Source organism: Aulonocara stuartgranti, assembly GCF_965226115.1.
Source record: "Aulonocara stuartgranti genome assembly, chromosome: 8".
Lineage (NCBI taxonomy): Eukaryota > Metazoa > Chordata > Actinopteri > Cichliformes > Cichlidae > Aulonocara > Aulonocara stuartgranti.
This window is the reverse complement of record NC_138959.1, coordinates 9,341,200-9,361,158: the sequence shown is the minus strand read 5'-3', so window position 1 is coordinate 9,361,158 and position 19,959 is coordinate 9,341,200. Positions and strand designations below refer to the sequence as shown.

The 19,959-nt window shown below is 40.5% G+C and overlaps 2 protein-coding genes across 2 annotated transcripts in view; one reads left to right on the top strand and one right to left on the bottom strand.

The window, feature by feature from the left end:
- LOC309712281 (neurotrypsin-like) overlaps nt 1-19,177 on the bottom strand; it is a 36,035-nt gene extending 16,858 nt beyond the window's left edge. The window contains exons 1-3 of the mRNA XM_082542962.1: nt 19,084-19,177; nt 14,568-14,610; nt 1,894-2,136 (exon numbers count right to left, since the gene is read on the bottom strand). Coding sequence (XP_082399088.1) covers nt 1,894-2,136; nt 14,568-14,610; nt 19,084-19,155 — 358 coding nt within the window. The 5' untranslated portion in view covers nt 19,156-19,177. The remainder of the gene's footprint in view (nt 1-1,893; nt 2,137-14,567; nt 14,611-19,083) is intronic.
- Nucleotides 3,989-12,170, top strand: LOC309713389 (E3 ubiquitin-protein ligase TRIM21-like). Its single transcript, XM_082544982.1, has 3 exons — nt 3,989-4,234; nt 5,778-5,884; nt 8,858-12,170. The coding sequence occupies exon 3, from the start codon at nt 8,860-8,862 to the stop codon at nt 10,576-10,578; it is 1,719 nt and encodes a 572-aa protein (XP_082401108.1). The 5' UTR covers nt 3,989-4,234; nt 5,778-5,884; nt 8,858-8,859; the 3' UTR covers nt 10,579-12,170.
- Nucleotides 19,178-19,959: the final 782 nt, after the last annotated feature.

Below are 19,959 nucleotides of genomic sequence, written 5' to 3'. Positions count from 1 at the left end.
CAATATTCAGCACTGAACACCTCTACATCACTTTATCAAGCACTTGTCTGTTGACACATCCTGCAGACAAACATTAGCATTCCTTTGAAGTTTGGTTTCAGGTGTATCTAAAATCGACAGTCATCCTTTAAACTCGTTTGTCCAGAGGGGAATATCTGTCTCTTCAAATGCTAATCCCTCCAATACATGCAACAGCTCGTAATCATCTGTGGCTGTCTGTTGTTTCATAGCAAATATATAGCTATACAAAACTAAACTTGTTTTCCCAGCAGACCAGTTTTACAAGATGACACAAAACCAGTGGCCTGTTTTGTTTTGTTTTTTTAAAAAGCATTTACATTTATCAGATAAAATTAACTCAACAGACACTTTGTTAGGTACACCATGTGGAAACAACTCAGTGCATTTAATCAAAATGATACTGTTGAAGTTAAAACTGAGCAACACAAAGTGGATAAAATGTGACTTTGAATGTGGCATGGTTGTTGGTACTGGACAGGCTGGTATTTGAGGAACTGCTGACCTACTTGGATTTTCCCACACAACCATCTCTAAGGTTTACAGAGACTGGTCTGAAAAAGAAAAAATATGTAGTGAGCAGAAGCGTCCTCTGTCCTGCTACTACTCATTACAAGGTATGCAGAAGAGTATCTCTGAACATACTGCATGTAGAACCTTGAAGCAGATGGACTACAGCAGAAGAAGAAAACACCGCGTGTCCTTCCTGTCAGCTAAGAACAGGAAACAGAGGCTACAGTTTGCATTTGATTGGAAATACATTGCCTGGTCTATTGAGTCTTGATTTCTGCTGCAACACACACATGTTAGTGTGAGAACATTTTGTAAACAACATGAAAGCATTCCAGCAGGATAACGTGCTGAGTCACAAAGATCAGGTATTCTCAAACAGGTTTCTTGAACTGACTGAGTGAGTCCACAGTCACCAGATCTCAGTCCAACTGAGCACCTTTGGAATGTGGTGGAACAAGAGATTCACATCACTAATGTGATGCTATCATGTCAGTAGGTACCAACATCTCTGAGGATTGTTTCCAACATCTAGATGAATTTGAGCCACAAACAACTGAAGCAGTTGTGAAGGAAAAAAGGGATCCTCAGTGTCAGGTGAGTGTAAATAAATACTAAAAGCCCCACAATCACATGGATTTGAAAGCAGTTATTCTATTAAATACATTAAGTTCATAGATGTTGGTAACATTTGAAATACCTGGAACTCTAATCAGTTTACAAATTGGTTGTTGAGCCAGTCAGAGGCTTATTTTTAAATTGAGTAATACTGATATAGAAAGTTTAGATTTTACATGCCAGAAACCAGATTTAGAAATTATTCTTCATTACAAGAGGAACTGGGGTTCGGTTTATGACTGTTTTACTGTAATTGGAGCCACAATTTACAAAATGAACATCCTGCTGATTTAAAGAACTCTTCAAACTTGCATTGAGAATATAAACTCATCAGGAAAATATTTACTAAAATAAATAAAATGAAAAACAGCGTCACATTCCCCTTTTGGACATTTAAAATAATGCAGTTTAAGGAACTTGTGCACAAAGGGTCCACACGTTATTGCAGCTCAGTCATTAATCAGTCATGACTGCCAAGTATCAATAGAATTTTATCTTTACACACCAAATTTCTTTGGATTTTGAATTGTTGCAGTTGTTTTGCAGATATTACCTTTTACATAAAAGAGTATCTTCCCCTTTTTTTTGGTGTGAAAACCTTGTGAACAGCTTAACCAACAGCTAACAAATGTTTCATTTGAATCTGCTGGGGGGGGATGCGCACAGCACTAAATGTGGAATGAAATCATTTAAAGGTCAACTTGTTTTTAATCATGCATGAACTGTTCAGAGCGTCTGTGGATATACCCTGGTGGCAGTCGCAGTAGGCCCAGCCAATTGCTCCTGAGTTCTGTCGGAAGAAACACCACGGGTTGGACTCGCGATCCGGGTTCCTGCAGTAGTTGTGGTCACCCAGGCCGCGGCCCGGGTACTGCATGACATAGTCTGGAAACTCAGTCCATTTCAGACAGGGGGCACCAGAGTCCGTCTGCGACACGGTGCCGTTGTAGTATCCCAGTTCTGTGAATCCCTCAGAGCATGACAGAGGCACTGCACACCAAAGGGAGAGGAGAGTAAGTATATGTTGAGGAAGATGAGAGAATGAGATGTTTTGGATGAAAGGACGGGTATTTGGGTCAGCGAGGACAATGAGAATAAAAGAGATAGTTTGGGAAAAGAGAGGTGAAATGGGAGTAAAACGGGTCTTATTTAAATCACATTATCCCCGTGTCTTTATTATATCTTAACATAAAACCCTACATGGATGATTCTCCAGTACTGCAGCAGGATCCCCTCTAAGGCATTCAACCACACTGATCCATGGTGAACTGGGGAAATTTCCATGACCCTGAACCTCCTTATTTAACACGGTGGTGGCCAGATACTGCCAGTAATCTTCTCTGAGAGGGAGGAATGGGTGAGTGAAGCTTCGACAGTCTGAGAGGGAAACTGCTGACATCAAAGTGTAGCAAAATTAGGCCACAAAATGTAGAGCAGGTTTTGTGCTGCAGCTGATTAAAACGCACACAGAATGCGCTAATGAAAAGAAATCCTGCTTAAAAATATAATGGGGAGAGTGGTGCACATACAGGCACTGCACAGCACACTCAGAGGTGCAAAGTCACTTAAAAAGGTAAATGATTTATACAAGTAGAGTGGAAAATAGGATCTCTCTGACTTTAGTTACTTGATCTTTTTATTGTATTTGCATATTTGTTGGAATGTTGGTCTGCAGGGCCACACTGAACTATAACATGTTAAACAATGGCTGAACCTTTGCTGATTGCATTAGTCCTTTGCTTCTGTGACAAATGTGGGAAGGGTGGCTGAACTTTGGTACAGATATCCAGGATGTTTGCTAATGATTTTTCTGTTTTTTCTTCCATTCTGTGGACAGAGCAGCAGCACCTCAAACTCGTTCCTGTGAAAGATCAACATCTGCTTAATGTGGCACAAACAATCAGTCACTACATTTTTTATTCACAGCACAACAGCAAACAAGCCGAAGACAGTTAAGAGGAAAAAATAAAACAATCCCGGTGAAAATTATGCCAAGTTCATTACAAATATCAACAAAATGTTAACTATAATACACAACTTTGTCTGCCAACTCGGGCTACATGCAGGTTCTTATCTATATTGCCTTTTGTTGCCTAACAACCACCTAGCAACAGACTGAAATGAGCAGTTTTTAGCACTAATGCGCTTACATCAGCCTACCATCTAACTTATATTAGATACAACAGGATCCTGAACTGCTGTTTATGCCATTTTCCTCCTGCATCAGTAACACAATTCTCTGTCAACCTTAGAAATAGTTATGAGTACATCAGCAGTTTCTGAAATAATCAGATAAGCCCCTCTGGCACCAACAACCACTGCACATTTATGTCACTTAAATCACCTTTCTGTTCAATTCTGATACTGAATTGAACTTCAGCGGGTCATCTTAACCATGTTAACCTAAATGCAGTTTCTGCTATGCGATTGGCTGATTAGGTAGTTGAACAGCCGTTGCATCCAATAAAGTGGCTAGTGAGTGTTTTTTTCTTCTTCTGTCTTTTCAAGTTTCGCTTTGGCTGATCTGTAAGTATGAAAACCCCCTAAACCAAAGAAAGAGCTCGACTGAATGTTGTTTTCTACAGCTACAGGAGTGTTTTCCTCTTGAGTCGTTGCATCTTCCTCTAAAGAACTTACTTTTCCCTCAACAAAGCTTCGGGGGTTTCGGAGGCCAAGCGGCTACTAAACCATGATTAATGGTAGCAGTGTATCAGCAACCCCCAACCCTTATCTCTTCAGCACGCACCGCCCTGCAACCCTGAAGCTCACCTCACACACTAACGCACATCCATAGATTTCACTGCAGAGTGACCAACACTGCAACACACAAACACACACAGACAGACTGGAGGCAGATAAGAGGAAAAGCAATTCTGAAGTAAAGCACAAATGTATCCTTAAGAATTAAAAAATCTAAATCAACCTCATACTGGACTCAAAACCTGAATGCGGAGCAAGCAGCAAGAAAAAGGGTGCCTGTCCCTTTAAGGAAATTTGACACTGAGGAAACCAAAAGCAAAATACTTCTGGAGAAAGGGAACTGAGCCACACTCATTATTCTCACTCCCACACCAACGAGGAGCAACAAGTAAGTAGTCACTAGTAACCTAAGCTTTCTTAATAACACATAGCTACTGCAATTAATATTATTTATGTGCTGTACGGTCATAAACTTTTTTGCCGGTAAAGCCTTTTAGCTGAGAAATGTTGTCACAGCTCAAAAATATGATCACACGATCTCTTTAGTGATATTCCCGATTGAAGATATTTGTTGTCTAATTGTCGGAGTCGAATTTCCCACGTTTCACTATGTTTCCGGTGTCCGTAGTGAACTCTGAACTGCAGCTTTTAGGGCAAAAAGCATGAGAAGTGAAAGTAACAATAACAACATACTTTCCAGCTGCATATGCCAAGGATACAAAGGCCACGTGGGACTAATTTTATAATTTTCTTTTTTTTTTTTTTTAGTTTATCTGATTATGACTCCAACAATAGCATAAAGTTCAAGGAAGTTGCCAGTCTATTTGAAGGTTACCGACAGAGTGGGATGATACCTGTGTACCACACATAGTTGGCCAAATGAGTAATAGTTTAAGTGGTTTCTCTCATTCATTGCCTCACTGTGTCAAAACAAGTCTGGAAAGGTTGATAAAACCGAATCCATTAATAGAAGTGATAGAAACTACCGTTTCTCTAGTGGCCACTTGATTCTAGCTTTAAAAGAGGAGTGTGTTAAGATGCCTAAACTTACAGCAGGAGAGCATGTTTGAAATAAAAAAGAACTGAACTGAACTGAACTGAAAAGCATTTGTACATCCTGAGGAAAAAACAGATTTGGTTCTTATAGATGATTTCCCCCATTCATGGCAGCTGTACAAGGCGTGGAGATTTTATAAAAAAAATTTCTACTTGTTCAAAGGCTTAAACATATGGATCATAAGCAGAGTGTGATATGTGCTTTTCTTTTTCCATGAAAATAATTTAGAAACTAGAGTGGTCCTGTATATTTTTAAGCCTATTAGAACTTTTTTTTAAATGTATTCTATTCTCAATGTAATGTTTATAGAATAATTGTGAATTTTGAAAGTTCAGAACTTAAACATATGACAATAGCGTATACTCTGCTGTGTAGTTTCTAAGTGAAACTAAAATGTGTAATATTTTATTGCCAATAAAACGAGGCAATACAGACTGTTTCGTTTGTGACTTCTTTCACTTTGTGCTATTTGGCCAGCTGTGCCAATTACAAAACAACACAAAATATGATATTCTGTCCCAGCAGATTTTTTCTTTCTCTGCTTTAATGACATATTTTTTTTCCCATAGAGGAAATCTGTCATCTGTAAACCCTCTTTTACCCATATCTGCGAATCTTCCGACTGAGAAGGAGGCAAACTTGTTCGTTTGCTGAGATCAACGAACTAATAAATGTGTGAAAATGACTCAGCTCTCTAATGTGTTTTACAGCATCATGGACCACAAGTTCTAAATGTGAACGATGCACTAAATGACAGTTATATTAGGGATGATGTAACGCAGAAATGTGGTTGCAACCTCCCCATCAGCCCATCACCACAACTCCACCATCAACTGCAAAGCCAACAATCCGTGTACATAACTTTTCTTCACAGACATCCTGAAAACAACGGTTTCTAAGTGCAGATTGTGAGACAGCTGCCCTGGTTCAGCGATATAAGAAGACTTCACCAGTGTAGGAAATTCTGATGTCAACAACCAGGTGAGTATTTGATATTCAGTAGAAATGTTTCTGTCTTTTTCATGAGACTACTGCAAAATCTGTCACTCTGAATCCTTTTTAATCCTCTTTTATTTGATTAGGAGTAGCTTTTGCTCTGAAACAGCTAAGATCATGCTTCCTGCTAGTCTTCTCAGACTGAAAGTGAAAGCCAATTTTACTTACACTTTAACCCCACTGGGAATTTCTTAAATTTTTATCAGAGGCAGGGACTCGTAGACCAGCCTGATTATAAGGGGTGTAAGCCCTTTGATTGACAGCTGGGTTTGCCCTATTCAGCACTGAGATATAAGAAGAAAAGGAATCAGCTGTTTATTTTCCCCAGTAGGTACATTTTGTTTCAAGTCTGTTGTTTGGTTGCCAAAATCAGCATCCTATTTAATATCACAGTGGCAGCTCGGTAACCATCCACCCTAACTAGTGCAAGCATTAACTAACTTCCAAATATGATCACATGTGATTTAAAAATGAATAAATCAATATATAAATAATGACGTTCAAGATATCAAATGAGCAGTTCCTCTTAATGCACAACTACGATCATCTGTGATAGCTACTAACTCCTTTTAGTAAGACTCAATATTAATCAATCAATATAAGTCAGTATAAATCAGTAAAAGTCATCACATTCACATGGAAAAAAAATGTTGGTCTTATCCAGTTCAATTTGTATTAATTCATCGTATATATCTGTTTTAATTATACAATCTAAAATATACATATATGCTATAAATATACTTGTAAAAATATCAAATGCACAGTCCTGTGTTATATTAACATATACACCTTTATACACTGATCTATAGTTATTTAACTACACCTCTCCAAAAGTATTGCTTTTTATAATACGTCATTCTTAATATAAAGATTTAACACCCCACCGCTTCCATATAGTGCTTTATTGGTGTTTTATATAATTTTTTTAACTGATTTATATTTGTATAGCCTTCTCCACATTACTCCACAAAACCACTCCACAGGCTGTTAACTGCATGCTCCTCGTTGTTGTCCTCGCTTTGTGTTTTTTCAAATGTAGCTCCCATCTCTGTCTGTGAAAACTTAACATTTAAAATTTTTGGTAACACATTATTTCTTCTTCTGAATATTATTTGACCAGTTTTAAATCTGACCAGATCTGTGAATTTCCACATTTTTGAATTTAGAAATATATCCGATCTTATTAACTGTCCTTACTGCACTTTTTGTGCATAGTGACTGTAGTGTGCTTTTATACCCACATAGCAAAATTTGTATGGCCCGGATCTGGCCCACACAATGTGCTTACACATGGCCCACATACCGCAAAGTATGACGACCCTTTGGTGGCCCAGATCAGGTTTGTCAGAGGTGGCCCGCACAAGGCCAGTTGCAGACACACTGCTGACCCAGAACAGTTTCAGCTCTGCCCCCAGATGTCAGCCTAATGTGTACCTTAATCAAGCCATGTAATAACAACATGTGCCAGAACACAATAGTAACATGAGAAAACTCTGTTCAGACAGTGAATGGACTGATTCTTATATAGTGCTTTTCTACTCTCCCAGATTACACAAAGTGCTCTATACAACATGCCACATTCACCCACTTCCTCTAAATTGAGTGCTTCATAACTACATTCAAACTCTTGACATGCAGACTGGGATCGAACCACTAACCTTCCAATCAGTAGGTGACCTGCTCTATCTCCTGCGCTATAGCCAACCAGTAGTAAACATGAGTAAACCCTCACTAGGTTTAGGATAAAGTGTACACTCACAAACCTGTCAAACCTGCATTTGAAACGTTGGCTACCATAGCAGTATAGTATTGCAACATGGCATTTGGGTCTTCTAACTAAAATAGGAAAATAGGAACATAAATAGTGCTGTCATTGCCAGACCTGGCCCACGTCTGGTTGACATACACCCTGCCATGACACCAGTCAGTCAGAAGGGCCAGCTTGATGCCGGATCCAGGGAAGACCTGTTTTCTATGAGCCCGGGCCACATAAACCAAACCACAATCAGGCCAGATGTGGCATGCCATCACATAAACAGTGCCATCTATGCCAGGCATGGCCCATATCTGGATGACATACCACTTACCCATGCCAGAAGTCACCCAGCAGTGCCGGCTTGACACCAGGTTCGGGCCAGACCTGTCTGCTCTGTGGGTTTGTGTTACCCCACATCTCCATATAGTGAGCTCTCACATTAGCTCATCTAATCAGTCTATTTGTGAATAACATCAGTAGTTATGTTATTAGAGATCTGCAGCTCAGATCTGCACAGCCAGGTGCTGTTTTTATATTGGTTAGTGGCTTTAAATTCATAAGGTTAATAAAGTTAATAAAGATTCATGAAGTTAGCAATAAATTCATCTTTATTTATACAGGAAAATGCCTATTTACTACATAGCAACAGGTTAAAAAAAAACGATGCAAATACATAGTTAGAAAATGAAACGAGAAAGAATGGCATTTATTAAAAACCCAGTCTATAAGCATGGGTCCATTTAATCCTGAGTCTCGATGATGGTGCAGTTTGGTACATTTGCTCTGTGGTTTAAGTGCAGACTATCTGGTTATGAAGTGATTTGAATGTTATCAGGACGATGCTGGCTGAAAAAGGAAAAATTTGTTCCCGGGCAATACTGAGGCTCATTAAGGTGATCGCACAGGTCGCATCCTGTTCTGCAGCCTGAAAACAACAGAGCGAAACCTGCCATTCGAGTTTTAACTTTAATGGTTAAAGTCAGCGTTAAATAATTACAGCACTAAATGCAAAGATAAGCCTTTTGCTTATATAAGTAAACTCTCGGGGGTTGTTTTAAAGAGTTAGGCAAAAATGTAACTTCCACTAAAAATGCAGTGACAGCTGCTGTTAAAAGCTCCAGAATAGCTCATGAACTTATTTTAGCTAAAGCAGCTAATCTGAATGTTGGCCTAGATTTAATAGTGTTTGTCTGTTTTCTTAGAAATGGCATCTGGCAGCAGTCTCTTCTCTGAGGACCAGTTTCTGTGTCCCATCTGCCTGGATGTCTTCACTCGCCCAGTTTCCACTCCATGTGGACACAACTTCTGCATGTTGTGTATTGAAACCTACTGGAAAGATGCGCAAGTCTGTCGGTGTCCTGTCTGTAATCACGCTTTTGAAAGAAGACCGGATCTCAAGGTCAACACTTTCATTTCAGAGCTCGCGTCAAACGTCTTGTCGCTTAAAGCTAAAGATTTTGACACCTGGAGTGCTCATTCACTGCAGGCCAGCCCTGGAGCTGGGGTGTTATGTGGCATCTGTACCGACACGCCGCAAGAAGCAATTAAATCATGTGTGGAGTGTCAGACTTCATACTGCGACGTTCATCTGGCGCCTCATCACCTTGCCCCTGGACTGAAGAAGCACACGCTGATTGAACCTGTGGCGAGCCTGGAGGGGCGCATCTGTGAGGAACATAACAAGCTGCTGATGTGGTTCTGCAGAGACGACAGCGCTCTGCTGTGTGACGTCTGCTCCAGCTCCCGCCACAAGGAGCACTCTGTTGTTCCTGTGGAGCGGGCGTACGACGAGAAGAAGAACCTGCTGGAGCACACTGAGGGTAAAGTGCAGCGGATGATCCAGGAAAGGCTCCAGAACGTTGTGAAAGTGAAGGAATCAGTAAAGCTAAGCAAGACAGAAACTGAAAAGGTGACTGCCAGCGGCGTGCAGGACCTAACAGACCTGGTGTCTGAGATTCAGAAGAGTCAGACAGAGCTCATCGCGGTCATCGAGGAGAAGCAAAAAACTGTAGAACAAGAAGCAGGAGGGGTAATTAGTGATATGGAGAAGGAGATCACAGAGCTGCAGGTGACAAGTGTGAAGCTGATTGAGCTAAAGCAGACTAAAGATCAGCTCCATTTTCTCCGGCACTACCCAAGCTCCTCTGTCCTGCCTCAAACAATGGATCCTTCCCATCTCAGCTTTAACCGACACCTGGAGATACAACACATAGGCGAATCTTTGAAAAACTCCATCTCCCAGCTGCGAACAACGCTCAACAAAATGAACACAGACATACAAAAACTGTGCGACAGATCAGACGTGTCAAATAAAGCCACGCTCAGATATATGCAGCAGTACGAAGTGAACATCTTGCTGGATCCGGACACGGCTCATCCTCTGCTCATGATATCGGACGACTTGAAACAAGTAAGATACAGCATGCGCTCAGGATGGTTGGCAAACCAAATCTCGAACCCAAGCATGTTCACTGAGCATCTTGCAGTTCTGGGAAACAGAAGCTTCTCATCCCGCAAGTTTTACTTCGAGGTTTACGTGGGCCAGAAGACCGAGTGGTGTCTGGGCATGGCTGCTGCGTCGGTCCAGAGGAGAGGGTCACTCAGTCGGGATTCGCGTAGTGGGCTGTGGGCCATGTGGTTCCTGGAAAATAAGTTTGAAACCTTCAACTCTCCGGATGAGCTGGTACACTTTGGGAAAGTGGAGCGGATCGGGGTTTTTGTGGATTACGACCGAGGTCAAATATCATTTTGGGACACGGAGGCTGCAACACTTATTTACTCTTTCACTGAGTGTTTCTTTACCGAGGAGCTATATCCGTACTTTAATCCCTGTGACAATGAATTTGGCTCCAATTTAGATCCCATGATAATAGTTCCTGTTGGTGAAAGCGAGTCAGCGGGGCTTCAGAGACTCACCCTTTGAATCAAATATTTTATTCTGTTTGAGTCTTTGTGGGGTAAAAGCCAAGTGCCTTACATTTAAAGACATATATCCAATATGAAGGACGTTTTGGATATTTAATGTCTTTATCAGATATTTATCAGTGAGATAATGTGAATATGTGAGGTTTTCTTGCTAAATTTGCTAATCGCCTATCCAAGTACAGATTTTTTTCAGTTTTGTTTGGTTTCTTTTTGCTATTAATTAGCTAGAGAAAAATAGATCAACAATTCTAACGTGTTTCAGCTCCTCGTCAAACTGACACAACATTTGGGCGTTTTTCTCTCGTTTGAAAATGTTCAGGTACAAGGATGGGACTGAAAATGATGGAAAAATCTTCCAGAAAGCCTGAAGAACTATTGCTGCAGACCACTTTAAAATTACAAGAAAGACTGGCTCCTTGGAAAGAAAATATAAAGAAATGACAGTAGAATAAATCCAGTTTTGACAAATAAAAAGGAAAAGCAAACTGATAAAAACAGTGAATGTGAATCTCAATATGAAAGTCTCTCAATGTTTGTTTTAAGGAGGAAAATAATATTCAAACCTTCAGAAAGTTTAGATGTGCATTTAATGACTAATGAGTTATTTATTATCACAGTTTTTCGTATAATAATTAAATTATTTAGTCTATCACGTTATGACACATTGCCAGGCAGCTTCATAATTGTCTTATGAATGTAGGACGGTGGCTTCATCTGCAGACTAATTCATTACACTACAAAAAAAAAAGACTAAACTATAGAGGGGGGTTTTTTCTGCTACATATGGTGACGTCAGTTTAAGGGTGAAAGGTTCGAGGCTTGTAACGAGTTCGGCACTTCGTGCACAGAAGATTGAACAGCATGTTAACGAGGGAGAAGAATGGGTGGAAATAATAAAATTGAGGATTTAACTGAAAAGAAAGTGGTGCTGTAAATGGGAGCAACCCCTGTGATTTCAAGACAAAATATGAATTCACCAGGTGTTCTTACTTATATAGCCGACATGGAGGTACGAGTGGAGTCGGTAAAGTGGTGAAAGGACTAAAAGGATGTGCGTCTGTAAGTCACGAATAGATGCACATTTTGCACGTGTTTACGGATTTGTAGAAAGAAATGTTGCTGCGGAGTAGTGTATTCTTTTGTATGTGTTTTTGGGCACTGTGAGCACTGCTAAAGTAGATTCCAGTATATTAAACAGATACAACAGATATATCCACATAGCAAGTCAGAGAAAAACACTGTCCCTTTAATTTTGATATATTTAATATTACATATATACCTGATTGAACATCGATCTGATTTAATTTTCAAGTGTCAACTGGAGTCATAATTCCCTGACTCATTGCAATGGTTTTTGTATTTTTTTGCAATATCCAAATAAATAATATTTGTGGGGAATGAAAGTCAAAATAAATGACATTTTTTGCCTACAATTTGTGGATTTTGTAGCTCCTTTTTTCACCTCTCTCATATCCAGCACAGTTTAGAAGTTAATGTAATGTGTACAGAAAGAAAGTGATAGGTTTTTGTGTTACTGGTTAGTTGGCAGTACTCCGCAAACAAATGAGGCTTAAAATACACTGAGAAGTCAAGGAGGAGCCAAACAGTCATGTCCAAGGCAAATTAATGTTGTTGCACTAAAATCTGGACAGTACCGGCAGAAGCTGGCAGAATTATTGGAACAAGTCTGCCAGAGATCAGTAATATCTTCCCCACTCGCTGTCTGAGGAGGGTGCACAGTATCCTGCGGGACCAACATCACCCTGCGCGCCACCTTTTCCATCTGCTGCCCTCAGGGAGAAGGTACAGGTCTATACAGGCCAGAACATCCAGACTGGCCAACAGCCTGTATCCACAGGCTGTGAGGCTCCTGAACTCTCTGCCCCCCTCTCACGGACAATAACCATATCCAACTTCTTAATAGCAATGAACTGGTCTGCATTGGTGCATCATATCTTTATTCTCTTCCCCCTCCTGCCCCCCCCTCTTTCTTAAATAGATAACTATCATATCTGATATCATATCTCACAGTACAATAATATTGAATGGGTTGCATTGTTGTATTTTGTCATGTTTCTCAGGTCTTTGTCTGAATTTCTACGAACATTATTGCTAAGGATTGTCTTATTGCATTGGAGTCACACTGGGTTAAATATGTACACTTGGGTTTTAAGGGGTATTTATTATTTTCTTCTTTTTTTGGGGGTTGTATGGAAGCCCCAAACGCAATTTCATTGTTCTTGACAATGACAATAAATACTAAATACTAATACTAATACCTACGGAAGAGGATTAGGGCCACAGGAAGAAGAAGAAAAAAAAAGGGGGCACGTTTTTTTTTTCTTCTTTTCCAGAATTCTGAGAAAAAAGTCAAAATTCTGAGATTAAAGTCAGACTTGTGACTTTTTTCTCAGAATTCTGGAAAAGCAGGGGGGAAAAAGACGTGCCCACTTTTGTTTTTCAGTGGCCCTAATCCTCTTCCATAAATACCCGAAGTTGAAAAATGGTAAAATTTCCAATAAAGTGACAAACATGACTTTGGCCTTGAGCAGAATTTGGGTGAAAATCCACTATATGATCACTGTGCTCAGGTACTACACCTGCAATTCTTGTCCATCTGACACATATTCGTGGCATAAAAACATCAGACGTTTGGCCGGATGAGCTAAAAATGATTGAAAATCAAAATAAGTTGAGCATTTTAGAATATCGGCAAGAGAAAAGAAATAATAGATGAGATAAACACAATTGGAGATAGGAATTACACCTCAAGGTCATTGTAGTTACTAGTTGGGTCGCTGGAGAGTTAACGCTGACATTTTGTGTCGATGCTGATGAAAAATAAATGCACAACTTTATCTTTGAGCCATTTTTCCTTCTTTTTAAGCACTTAGGCACAAATACAAACAAACAATCATCAAATAAAAAACACAGGATACACTGCCATGTTCCCTTACTGCTTTGTAATTCGTAATCTTACCATGTAAATCATGTAATATTTTCACATATATATTTTGCATTTGTTGTGCTGAATGGCAAAAACATGCTTAAAAGCTGCACAGTAGCATTAATCAAACTTTTATCTTCAGCTTCATAAAATTTTAATAAAGTAAAAAAGCGTTACGTAACTAAAGAAAAGCAACATTTTCAGTATCGCTCAAAACTAACATTTATTATGATTTTTCATGTCTCAATATGATCCCTAAATTCTCCCCTTGTTTATATTTCACCACTTTAATATTTCACTACGCTCTTTAATGCATTTCACACAATACTCGACACCCTCCTCATTGCCACGACAACCGCACTCTGCCCATCGCCATGGGAACACTCAGTCTCCCTTCTCCCGTAATCCGTTTCCCAGCCACAATGAGTATTTGACACGGTTCACAGTCGGAGGCTGGCTGTATGGGGGGTGGGTGTGTAGCAACAACATCCTCTACACAAAACACACTAATAAATCTGGAAACCTGAGGAAATTTGCTTTTACACCATTTATCCTCATTTCCACCCAATAAAAAGAGGCAATTTTAGCAGTATGTGAATTTATGCAGGTGTTCAGTATTGTTAAAAAGCCACAATTTGAATTCCCCGTGATGGATGGTGTGTTTCTGACTGCATGGGTCTGTCAGTGTGTAGCGAGTGTTAAAGCGGAGATGTTTCACCGCACTGGAAATGAGCCGAGAGGGAGGAGTTCTTTGCCCCAACCTCCCCTCCTATCTTCATCATGCCCTTCACTCCTCTCAGGGATGCGGAGAAAGAAAGAAGAGGAAAATGAAAGGCAGAGGGGCGCAGGCCAGGATGAGGGGGAGAGGAGAGGTAGGAAAGAGTGGGAGGGGCTTTGTGAGAGTCTGAGTCAGAATGTGGGTTAAACTGGAGGGAACGGAGAAAACAGCAGAAAGGAGAGCGATGGTGTAGGAGGGGAGGACAGATGGGAGGAGAAAGTAAATGCACAGAAAGAGGATGAGAGCGTCACCTCTCGCCTACCTGAGTTCTGCACCTCATTTAAGTAGCTGTCTTCAGCCACCACCTGCATGCACAAAAGAAAGAGAGTGAGACAAAGGACCAGAATTTCATCTTGGTATAATAGTAAACAAAGAACAAGAAAAAAACACGAAATTCATTTAAAAGCAAACATAAAAAGGCAAAGATCTTCTAAGCAGATTTGGTTGAAAACTGGTGGAAATTAGGCCACCAGCGCATGATTCATTTTCCACCACAAAGTCTGAACTTTAGTGAGTCGTGACGCATAAACAACATTCTAAAATATGCATGATGATTAGTTACAGGCCGTATCTGACTCCTCATAATTATGAATTGCAAAAAGCAAATGTGAAAGCACCAAAACAGCTGGACTGCAGCTCGATAATAACGCCTTAACACCCCCAAAAAGGGGAAAAACCTTTCATTGAGTCTAATTAGAAACAAATTTAATGGACAGAGAGTCATAAGGTCTCAAGATTATCTCTACAATTACCTTCACTGAGCACGAAAGCAACTGTGGCCATTGTTATAAAATAAGACAGGTAATTTTCTATCTATAAGGTGTATATTTTAGATAATTTCGTTTCATTTCATGCCTCATACACAGATGCTCGTGTTAAACATGGCTCTGTAAGACGTCATAAGGAGCGGATATATCTGAAGCACAGGTGCCCTGCTCACCTGCTGTTCCAGCCTAATACTTGTGAGGGACAGCCACTCAGAATAAAAGTTAACTGAAGAGTAGAGAAACTGAAACTCTCTATTTCAGACAAAGGATGAACTGAGGGGGTGCACCAAGGCCCAGAATAAGATAAATAAGGATTATTTTGATCTGTGAATCATGCAAAGCTACTCTTGAGTCATGGAATAAAAAACATGGAGCTGGAGACGAGCAGAAGAGGTCCTCTTTAATGGTTTACTGCACACGGGGTAATCCCTTGAGTATTGCGTATATTTAGTTTTTGTGCAACTTTACATGCAGATTCAAGCATTTCCCCCTAAAGTATTCTGATTTGTTGGCATTTATCCTTGAACATGAAGTCGTCTCGATGTACTTTCGATGTATTAATGAGTTTACTCCCTGATTCTCACCACTTGAAGTATAAGTATAAGCAACCCAGGGACGACAGTACAGCACAGTAACTGCAAACACACACAGTACTAGACAGCATCAGAGTTTATATTGCAGTGTTTATTTCATTTTAGATATCAGATACACATTTACACAACACACAGTCCATCTGCTCTGCTGAGAGGGCAGCGATATACAGCGCATTTCACCGTCACACAGGTGAGTTCTGCTCTCTGCTTCCTGTCACTGTTTCTGGCCACTGCACACGCACGCGTGAAACCAACACGCAAACGCCTCCCAGAAGACTCAGCTTAATGGTATTACATCAGGAACAGGCGACCTGTGATAGCAGACACGGGTGCCGATATCTCCGCTCATGTCAATCACACGGCTCAATTACGGCACTAATCTGCTCTTGCACCTGCGTCCAGTGTTTGGCCATGCAAACAGACGCACCACACCAGATGGAAGGGCAACAAATAAATAAGCAATAATCGAGACCGCTGCAGCACTGAGATAGGAAGTTGCTCCAAAGTGATGCTTTTAGTCATAAATGATCACACTCGTGCGTGCCACCTAGATGACTGTTGCTGGTAAGGTTTTGGGATATTAATGATGATTTTTGTCACTTTTATGATGTGAAACCTTAAAAGGGTCAAAACCTTTAAAGGGTAGAGTGATTTTACTTGGCATTTCTTATTATGTGTTATTACAAGGGAGTCTGGGGACCTGCAGAAGACTTCACGGTGGTGCTGAAAGCATAGTGACACAATGATTGTCAGGCACAGATAAGAAAAGTGAAAGTATTTATCAGGTCTGACAGCAAACCAGCTGCAGAGAGGGTTAGTTTATAACCAGCAGAGCAGGATTAGGAGGATTCTCCTCCACTAACTGACCTCACTGTTAAATTGAGGTTGAATCCTGATGTTTAATATGAAAATTTGGCAAAACAGGTGATGATTTTTTTTTATTCCCCCCTTTATGCAAGTGACACAAAGAAATCTTGATTATAAAAAGTTCCTCGCTACAGTAACCTCAATGTTTAGCCAGTGCAAAATCAGCATCGATTTATATGGAGGTTCAGCTGATATAAACAGATATCCTAGCTGACTTTTTTTTTATTTAACAAAGCTGAAGTAAAGTAAAGTAAATCAGTTGATTATAATACATGAGCATGCTTCCACCAAGGCCGAAAGGTCCCCTCACACCACACATTCATTGAGTCTTTGGATCCAGATTAGTTTATGACAATGTCTCACAGTTTTTCTTCTTTCATTATGACTATTGTGAAAAAGGGGCTTCAGATCCAGATTAAATTCAAAAGTTAACCACTTGTGGGTCAAGCCACACCTTTGGTAAAAAACTAAAACAAGTAAAACAGTCTGCAACTTCTTATTAATAACTCATAAATCTTGCACAGAACACTAAACACTGGACACAGTATGGCTGAACATTCCTTGACAATTAAGGTTTAAAGGGTTCAAGGCCATTGTGACTTTATACATTATGAATGTATCCATACTAATTCACAGCTTCGCTAACGCCATTATGCGTGTGTCTACAGGATTTGTGGTAGTGGTGATGTTTTACTCCAGTTAACAGACATGATCTTCTTGGCAATGAACACGGGAATGGGGTCTTGTCCTAAAGTGTTCTGAAGAGGTCCTCCAACTGAAAGCACCATCTATACTCAATACTCAACTGTTTTTGCTCCACTCTTTTATCCAACCAATATCCCTGGAGGACTGCAGTCCCTGAAGACATGCAAATGACCATTCATGAATCTGCAGTTCCTCCAACACAAAAGTGATGCAAACACAGGACCTAAAAAAACCTCATTCCAATCTTCCAATCAAATTCCTTAGATTCCATAGATGACTACAAACAGCTTTGTTCATGCACATGTCCTCACTGGCCAATTCAATTTAAGCTCCCTGTTTTATTTCACAGTGAGGGTGTTTTCTGCCACCCTCTGCTGTTACTAGTATCCTGTAGATTTGTGAATATGATTCTTAGTTGGATGTTTCAGTTTGTGTGATAAAATATTGTTCAACCATCCGATACATCAAATAACCTCCTTGGCAGAGGTAAATCATAAAGCAATTTTATCACAAATCCCATTAACTTTGATGTTGTAGCCTCTAATAAGGGTTCATAATCTGCAGAAACATTCATTTTATTTAACATTATGCTACTGTATTATTAATAATATAATTCATATTTGTAAATCTGCTGTATATTGGCTCTTTATTAAGTGAAGATGACACAAAAATGTATTCTGTGATGTAAATTGGAGGCTGGTTTCTGCCTATTGTTTACATACAAGCATTTTAGTCTCCACAGACTGAGCCACAGGAAAGCAGTTTGTAGGGTATAGAGATCTCCAGATTAATTTTCTGTTTTGTTCACATGTTTCCAACAAAATGAAGAGCTTCTGAATTCCAAGAATTCCTGCCAGGGGGGAAAAAACAAACTGTCTAATAAAGATGAAAAATTAGGAATTCATCTGCAGCGTGCTCGGTGTGCTCGATGTGCACGGCTGCTTTCAGTGTAAGTGGGTCTAATTAAATCCCGCACACTGCTGTACTCCACTAATGACTTCTACACTGGCTACTCGGCTCATATGCTGCATATTAACGCAACACACTCCAACTGCAGTGAGAAGAAAACTGGACGAATGTGACGAATAATTGATTGATTGATCATTAATTGATTGCGTTGCTTCTGCAAGACACAGAACAAATGAGTGAACCTGACTTCCAGCTGACCCACGCATGACAGAAACACCTGCTTCCTCGCGTTTCGAATTTAACATTTCTACGCTGACATGCAGTGACAGCTTTAACAGCCCGTGCTGGGTCCGTTCCCCAAACACCGCGGGGGCAGAAGAGGCACCGACGGGTTCTTCTCATGATATCCTGCCGCGGGGGGTGGAGGAAGAGGATGAGGAGCAGGAGAAAAGAGAGGAAGGTGGAGGGGTTGTGTTTGTCACCCAGCACGAATGGGTGTGTGCAACAATGTAGACTCCGCTTAATTGGGCAGTGTACCTTCATGCCACCATTAATTGGCTAAAATGTGGTGCTCTTTAAATTTCTGACCTGCACTTGCATTGTTGGAAATGCAGCCCAGAGAGAAAAAACACGAAAGCATCCTTTCTGTGATATAGACCTTACAACGTGGCGGCACAGCCCTGAATTCTTCTACAGGCTTATCAATACAACTGTCAGTTTAATCAGGCTGTCGGACTAATTCGATTTTTTTGGGTTTTTTGGGTTTTTTTTTAATGAAATGCAGCAGAGGTCAGCAAAGCGTGACCGTCACGGGACATGGCTTCAAAAAAAAGGAAAGCACACACAGAGAGACACACAAAAGAAAAGAAATAAATCAGGGCACATTGCACTATAAAGAAAAAGCACATCCTCATCAGCAGCAGGCAGGATACAGTACCTCAGCTAACAGTGGCAGCCAGAGACAGGCGGTTCCGATCAAGCACAACATTTCCCGGCTGGTGAGAGCCATCCTTCCCGCCCGCTGTGTCTGTGTCATAGCCAGAAAAGCCGCCGCTCCTCTCCCATCTCTGTGTCCAACCTGCCCGTGAGGTGAACCGTTATCCTCCGGCTCGTCCCGCTGCTGGAAGAAACGTGGTGTGCGGTGATGATGATGATGATGATGATGTCGGCTACGTGGTGGCTTTTACGCACAGAAGGCAGGGTGCGGCACTATAAACGGGATGAAACACACAGTGATGCATGCACACACACGCACACACACACACACACGCTGAACCAGTCTTGGGTGAAATAATGTTGAGCTCTGCAAAAACTTAATGCCACGAGCATGTCGCGCTCACACGCCCGCGCGCGGACACATTTTTTGTCAGGGTGAATTACTTAACTGAATTTAACTTCATTTTATGTCGTTGGTCTCAAGCTGTAGCAGATTTAAGACTATGCAGAAAATTTTCCTCAAAAACTCTCCAAGTGACCTTTAAAATGTATGAAAATGAATACATTTCTGAGTAAGACATGTCACTTAGGCATGATTAATGATGGCTTTTTAACATCTTATAGGGGGCAAATGGACACATAAAAATATTAGTAGTGATATGACAACCAGAGACCCTTGTATGTCAAGGAAATTCAGCAACTTGAGTTAAAACTGTCTCAATTTTGAGATGCCACTAAAAACAAAGCAGACTGACTTATGATGGGGTGGTAAACACATTCGAGGATTACCTGCAAAGCAGAGCCTGGGACGTTCACTAGCAGCTACAAATTGCTTAGATGGGCGTTAACTCATTTATTAGTTTTTATTAGGAGCATG